Source organism: Myotis nattereri (genome assembly GCF_964212035.1).
Source record: "Myotis nattereri genome assembly, chromosome: 16".
In the NCBI taxonomy this organism is placed as follows: domain Eukaryota; kingdom Metazoa; phylum Chordata; class Mammalia; order Chiroptera; family Vespertilionidae; genus Myotis; species Myotis nattereri.
The window spans coordinates 24,162,654-24,169,821 of NC_138091.1; the positions used below are offsets into that span (position 1 = coordinate 24,162,654).

General features: G+C 44.7%; 1 protein-coding gene across 1 annotated transcript; it reads right to left on the reverse strand.

Annotated features, from left to right (window-relative positions):
- Positions 1-312: 312 nt before the first annotated feature.
- On the reverse strand, positions 313-6,149 carry CRYBA1 (crystallin beta A1; the record flags this gene model as incomplete). Its single annotated transcript, XM_081110810.1, has 5 exons — positions 6,093-6,149; positions 4,741-4,859; positions 3,026-3,167; positions 886-1,028; positions 313-460 (listed from the first exon to the last, which is right to left on the reverse strand). The coding sequence occupies exons 1-5, from the start codon at positions 6,135-6,137 to the stop codon at positions 313-315; spliced, it is 597 nt and encodes a 198-aa protein (XP_080966936.1). The 5' UTR covers positions 6,138-6,149.
- Positions 6,150-7,168: the final 1,019 nt, after the last annotated feature.

A 7,168-nucleotide genomic window follows, 5' to 3' on the forward strand; every position in this document is an offset into this window, starting at 1 on the left:
ACTGGTACGTTTGGGTTATATGCTTGAATGTTATTTGACATTGGGAATAATTGTGGTTGGGCTGGTAAGTGACTTCCAAGGACACAGAAGTAAATCTGGGGTTTTATAGAAACTTGTTTCTAAAAATTTGCAGCCATTTAAGTATGATTTATATAAAGCACACTAGTTAATTCATTTTTTAAATGACATTTATTGTGGATTTCAGCAGCTAACATTTGTAAGCAGTGTCTGTGAGCAGAACATAAAGCTCATTCTAGATTGCTTAGCAGGGTTGTCTCATGCTTGAGGAATTCTCTTGGAGCTTTTAATCCACTACTGTTGGATACGGCGGATTGATTGAATCTGGGAAGTCTGGGCATGAGAACCCCACTCTCTCCAGTGTTTATAGTCTCCTCCATGATGGTCACATTCCAAGATATACTGATAGCCACGGTACCCAGGATACTGGTAGCAAACCCAGCTAGAAAATCGAAAAGCACATAGGCCTATTAAAACCTAATTAGGAACTGGTCAATACTTCAAAACAGCCTCTTTCCTCAACACAATTGGTATGGAATACTTTTAGGCCTAGAAAATGTTAGGAGCCATTTGTAAGTAATGGCTATACTTAATTAAAAATTAACCTTGATCATGAAAAAAGGTATGGGTAGTCAACAAATTATTCCATAGACTCTAGGGGAATCTCAGGGGAAGAAAAACTGACCTGAAGTTGGTACCAAGATTTTGAGGTTCAAAATTATAAATAACTAGACTGTTACAGCCATATCAATATGATGCCAATATGTGAAATTTGATAAGACACAATGACTGCTATGTTAATAGTCTCAAGATTTACAGCTGTGAGAGTTACTTTGAAATGTGCTCCAACACTCTTTTTGCACTTACGCCCCACATTGTATCTTCATGGAACCAACTTCGTTGTTGAACCAACCCATGGCTTGCAAAGAGGGGTAGTCATCACAGATCTCCCATTGGCGTCCAATAAAGTTTTCTTTCTCAAAGATGGTAATTTTGGACTCCTTATGATTCTGTAATCCAAAATTTTTTTAAAGTTTAGTACTAGTGTTAAGGCTATCTTAATTTTGTAATTGCCATATTTTTCAAAATCTTAACACCCCTGGTTTACACAAAGAAGTACCTGATCATTGAGGTCAAAATATTTCAAGTAGTTTTTTATAAGAAAAAATTTACCCATAATCCTGTTTAATCCAGTTTAATACCATCTAGTCTAATAGACAAACATGGTAATTGACTGTACCTTTGCTACGCCTCCCATGGGCTAATCAGTGTGATATGCAAATTAACCGCCAACAAAGATGGCTAATTTGCATAATCTAGGCAGATCCCGCTGCGCCGCAGCGCCTGGAGCTGGTGGCAGCGAGATCCCCAGCTGCTGCCCACCCCAGCGCAGGATCCAGGCCTGCAGTGTCTTGGGTGGGGTAGGCGGGGCGGGTGGCAGCACAATCTGAGCGGCTGCCCGTCCCAGTGCGGGCTCCAGGCCTGCCATCTGAGACTGGGGAAGACGGGGCAGACACTGCGGGATTGGGCGTGCCATCTGCCACCAGGGGAGCGGGCCTAAGCCAGCAGGTGGTTATCTCCTGAGGGGTCCCAGACTGTGAGAGGGCACAGGTTGGGCTGAGGGACCCCCTCCCCTGCCAGTGCACAAATTTTTGTGCACGGGGCTTCTAGTCTATAATAAAAGCATAATATGCTAATTAGACCAGACAGCTGAACAACCTTCTGGATGTCCTTCAGGACAACCTTCCAGACGAAGCCAGGGCTGCAAGGGCTGAGCCCCTTTGCACAAATTTTGTGCACCGGGCCTCTAGTAACATTTGAAATGTATAAATAACTGGTATTATACTTTGAAACAACAAAAGACTAATGAAAATATAACAGCAGGGAAAAAAACACTTGCAACACACAGCCAACCAAGGGATTAATATTCATTAATGTGGAAAAAGATCCCACAAATTAATAGGGAAAGTAAACGTGTGTGCGTGGTGTTGGAAATAATCTAGAAGTCCAGTAGGGGATGTGAACACTACACAAGCATTTCTTAATGCAAAGACTAACCTGTATGAAGTACGAAAACAGCCAAAATTAGCTCTGGTGATAGAATTTGGGGAGGAGCAATTGATTGGAAAGGGACACCGGGAACTTTATGAGGTGATCGAATTGTTTTATATTTGAGTAGGGTATTGGTTTCTTGGGTGTACATATTTTTTAAAATGCATCAGAGTATACACAGGAAAAATGCAGAGTTAAAGTGAGATGCAAACATCCAGATAAGACAGTATATTTTAGATCTATAACTTTAGGTTACCTTCTTTACTAGAATTTCAGTAGGATTTTAAACTAAGGTGAGATCATTAATTAAAATCATGAGAAAAAAAGTCACATGATATAGACAAATAATTGGGAAGGTTGTAGCCCAGTCTCTCTCTTCCCAATATAAGGATCATTTTCAACAAACTGTTGAAGATTATCCTGCATCTACTTGAATTCCCAAAGACTGGGAAGTATCCTAGTCTGATGCAGAATTGAATAATGCTTAGTATTAAAAACCAGAAGGTTATGAATCAAAGATAAAAGACTGGAAAATTTATCTGTTTCTTCAGTTATCCCACTTATTGAAAGGTCATGTTAGTACTTCCCTGTTTCTGGGTAAAATGTTACACAGATTGAATTTGAACTGACTAAGGATTTACTTTTGTACTATAAGGCTCTCACTAGCACCCCATTGCACTTGTTGAAGATCTGGGCTCTTGAGTATCCACTTCCTGCCACCTATAAATACTAAGGCATTTACTTTTAGCTTAATGAAAGTACTATCTAGTAAATAAAAATCAAATGGCAAACTTAGAACAGAGAGACCAGTGGTTTTTCTTCTCTCTTTTACTTTTCTCTTTCTTCCTGCCACATTTCAGCATAACTGATGAGAAGTAACATGTGTGTCAGTCCATATGCACCCTCTCTTGCCCCATTCCCCACAGGCACAGAAGTAAAAATTTCAGAGACTCACAGCTGAACAGATGGGGCGGAAGGACATGAGGCGCTCAATGTGGTAGGCATTGCTCCCACTCCAGGCATCCCAGCGAGGGTATTCTCCTCTCTCCAGGATAAACTGTTGCCCACAGAAGCTGGTATGCTCATAACCAATCCAGCTGCCAAAGACAATTAGTGGCGTTTGCTCCTGGTGTTCAGAGTCTACGTGGCCTCAGGGCGAAGGCATTTTTGTTTTAGATGTTAATAGTGGAGTAAAATATCAAGCCAATTCTAACAAAGCCATACAAAAGAATACATTTACCACACGAGGTGGGAAATGAGCTGGCAGCCGCACTAAGCAGGTTTATAAATGTAACATTTATTTTGGGATTATCCACTGAAAGGATCTACTTCACTCGTCTGAGTAATGTGTATTAGCAAAGTCAGTCTAAAGTTATATTTCCTTTTTTTCCTAGTTACCTTATTCTCTACTTGGAGCTCCAGGTTCAGGATAAAGTGACTGACTATTGCTTTGGCTCCAGCCAAACCTATTAGCTTCTTCCTAAGGAAGCAAAGGGTTGGACAGGCAACTGATGGATTACAGTCTCTTGTTTCTTTGTCACTTTGTGGGTTCTTTCTCCTGCTGTTGGATACCCATACCTTATTTATAAGACCCCTCAGATCATATTTTCACAACCAGGTTCCAGTTACTGACAATATCTTAAAGTATTATTCCTTTTAAGAAGTTAAAAAGCTCAATTTTGGTGGTGAGCAACTGCCTAGGCCAAATGAGAGTCCTTTCCTTCTGTGTTTTCAAACTGATAATAAAGGCCTCGACTATCTTGCCAAGCGTCAGAAGACAAAACAAGAGAAGGTCTTCCTCACCGAAGAGATTAACCATCAACCAGAAACTCCTGGACGACTAAATATGAACCAACATGACTCTCAAGTGCTGTGGTTGAGCTCCTTTTTACACAGAGAAATTAGTGATGTCTGCTCTCTCTCTCTGGGACATACAGGAGGGGAGTTGGTTGTAAAGAGGCTGCAGCTTGGCTGTTTTCTCTCTATTTCCTGCAGGCAAGAAAAACTCAAGGGTCCTGGGCTGTTGTGAAGGGAATCCTAGGTAGCAGCCTATGGGGTCCAGAAGCATAGATCTGATTACTGTCACTGCCCCAACCCATTATATATATTTCTTTCTCTCTTCCTCCCTTCCTTCCTTCTTTCCTTCCCTCCCTCCCTCCCTCCCTCCCTCCCTCCCTCCCTCCCTCCCTCCCTTCCTTCCTTCCTTCCTTCCTTCCTTCCTTCCTTCCTTCCTTCCTTCCTTCCTCTTAATCCTCACCCGAAGATATTTTTCCATTGATTTTTAGAGAGAGTAGAAGGAAGGGGGGGGGGGGGAGAGAGAGAAACATTGATGTGAGAGTGACACATAAATGGTTGCCTTTGGCATGCACTCCCGACCAGGATGGAGCCTGAACCAGGTATGTGCCCTTGACTGGAACAAATCCTCCCTTTAGTCCATAGGCCGACGCTCTATCAACTGAGCCAAACCAGCTAGGTCTATATATTTCTTTAATACCTCACAAATCTAGTACCAAGCCACTAAAAACCTCATGTACCTTCTAGCTTTGAGTTACTAAATTACATGTGTAGAGTCCGGGGAACATTTTTCTTCCCCAATTCCCACCTGTATGGCCCCAAGTCTTAGGGGACTGGCAGTAAGGAGCCTGAGGTTCTGCTGAGGTCCATACTCACGAGCCACATTCCACCTTGAGAGATCGGACATTATCAAAACTGCACTCAGAGACATTTGGGCAGGAGCTAGTGAATTCCATCCTCCTCCCCTGGAAGTTCTCCTGGTCATAGATGGTTATCTGAAATGAGATTGAATAGGAAAGAGAGCTAGAATGTGGTACATCAGGAAAAACAGAGTCCTGGTCAACAGTGTAGCTTATGTGTGACCCTGTGTTTTCCATCACTAGCCATAGTCCAGGATGCCTGATGAGGTCTCTTCCAGTGTAGACAGGATAGGAAGGGGTTTGAATTAATGCCACTAGTTGGTGGTGTTCACATGTCCAGGATAAGGATAAGGTGTGGGGGATTGGTTTATGATAGGAACTAGAGGCCTGGTGCACGATAATTCATGCACTTGGGGTGGTCCCTCAGCCCAGCCTGTGCCCTCTCCCAGTCTGGGAGCACTTGGGGAATGTCTGACTGATGGCTTAAGCCAGCAATCAGACATCCTTAGCACTGCCTGCCGCGGAGGCAGGAGAGGCTCCCGCCACAGCTGCTGTGCTTGCCAGTCGTGAACCCGGCTTCTAGCTGAGTGGTGCTCCCCTGTGGGACTGCACTGACCACCGGGGGCAGCTCCTGCGTTGAGTGTCTACCCCCTGGAGGTCAGTGCGCATCATAGCGACCAGTAGTTCCACCGGTTGGTCAATTTGCATATTAGCCTTTTATTATATAGGATGGTCTGTTAGGAATAATAACTGGCCCAGTAGACAGACCAAGGACTCAAGGACTCTTACTCACTATGCTTCCTGCATAAATATGACCCAGGGGCCAGGATTCTGGGAGGCCCAGGGGCTCCCTGTGGATTATTACTTAGGTTCTCCAGCCAAACGTGCTATAGAAACCTAAGGTATAAAGAAAGAGTTGTAATGCCTTGAATGAGAATTCTTAAACCTGGCTAGAGGACAACGAGCTCCCAAAGCTGTGAACTGGCCTTCAAGTTGATCCAATGAAGAGGGTAGAGGGTCAGACTGAGGATCAGCCACTTCAGGTAATAGTCACAACCAAGTTCAGGATGAGAGTCAGAAGACCTGGGTCCTATTACTTATTTTTAATCCAGTGGCAAATCTCTCTCTTCTGGGCTCTCAGTTTCTCCAGGGCATAATCTACTCTGGGCTGCTCAACTTTAAGATGATTTTAGCAGCACAGAGAGGAGTTGAACTAGAAAACTAGGTTTTATCTCCCACCCATCATGGGCTTCCACCATCATCCTTCCGTCCAAATGGGACATCCTAAACGATCCTTCCTGAAAAAGCATCTGGACCTTGATTGGCCCTTCCCCTATGAACTTTTCCATGTGATGGGGGAGGGCTTACCTTCCATGGCCCCACAGACCCTGGCATGGGGTTGGTTTGAGCCATTTTGGTGGTTGGAAGGGTTCCTGGAAGACAGAACACACACCAAGGACATGGCGTCTGGGATGGAGATGAGGTGATGGAGCAGAGCGGGGAGTAAAGGAGGCTTGGAGTCCAGCAGAAAGACTTCGGTTGGGATTCTGGCTCTGCTTCTCACTAGTTGAGTCTGTTATCTTCCATCAGTAAAGCTTCTATGGCAGAGTTATTGTAAGGATTAGAAGCAATAGTGCAGGTAAAGCATGGCACAGGCATCGTGACCTCTTGATGAATGTAGCTCTCGTTCACTTGCCAGCCTCCAGGTACCCCCTACAGGTGGCAGCATTGCCTCAGTCTCACACCCTAATGGAAACTCCTTGGCAACCATCTAGTCCAGATCCCTCATATTACCAGTGTGTGGTCTCACCCTCACCTAGCTCTTCACAGCCCTCCAACTGACTGACTGGCTGTACATGGCCATGCTCCCATCCCCCTCCTACTTCTCTGTCTCTCAACCTGCCCAGCTCCTCAGAGAGACTTCGCTGCTCTCCCCAGCCTGCAGCGGCTTGCTTCTTTCTTCCCGGATTTCTAGCGCTCATCACAGTACTGATCTGTGCTCCTATTGAATATGTCCTGGTGAACATCTCAATGGAGGGCCTGGGTCTCCTGAGTGCAAGTTGCGGCACCAAGCAGAGTCCATGTTGGGGCACTGGGAGGTTGTGGGTGTGGGGGCACGGGTGCCGTTGAAAAAAACTTATTGAAGGAAAGTGAGGAAGAAAAGAGGACAATAATAGCTAACGCCTAATAATGGCTCACTCTGTGCCAGACCCTGTCCTAAATGCTCTGCATGCGTGAATACATGCAGTCTTCACAGCCAGCCTGTGAGGTAAGTACTATCATTGTCCCCATTTTGCAGATGAGGATACTGAGTCTCATAGAGATTAGGTAGACAGAAAAGATGGTAGGGAGAATAAAGAAGGGAAGGAGAAGGAGGGAGAAGAAGGTGAGGGAGGGAGGGAAGGAAGAAGGAAGACAGGCAGCTATGTGTCAGGTTTCTTCAC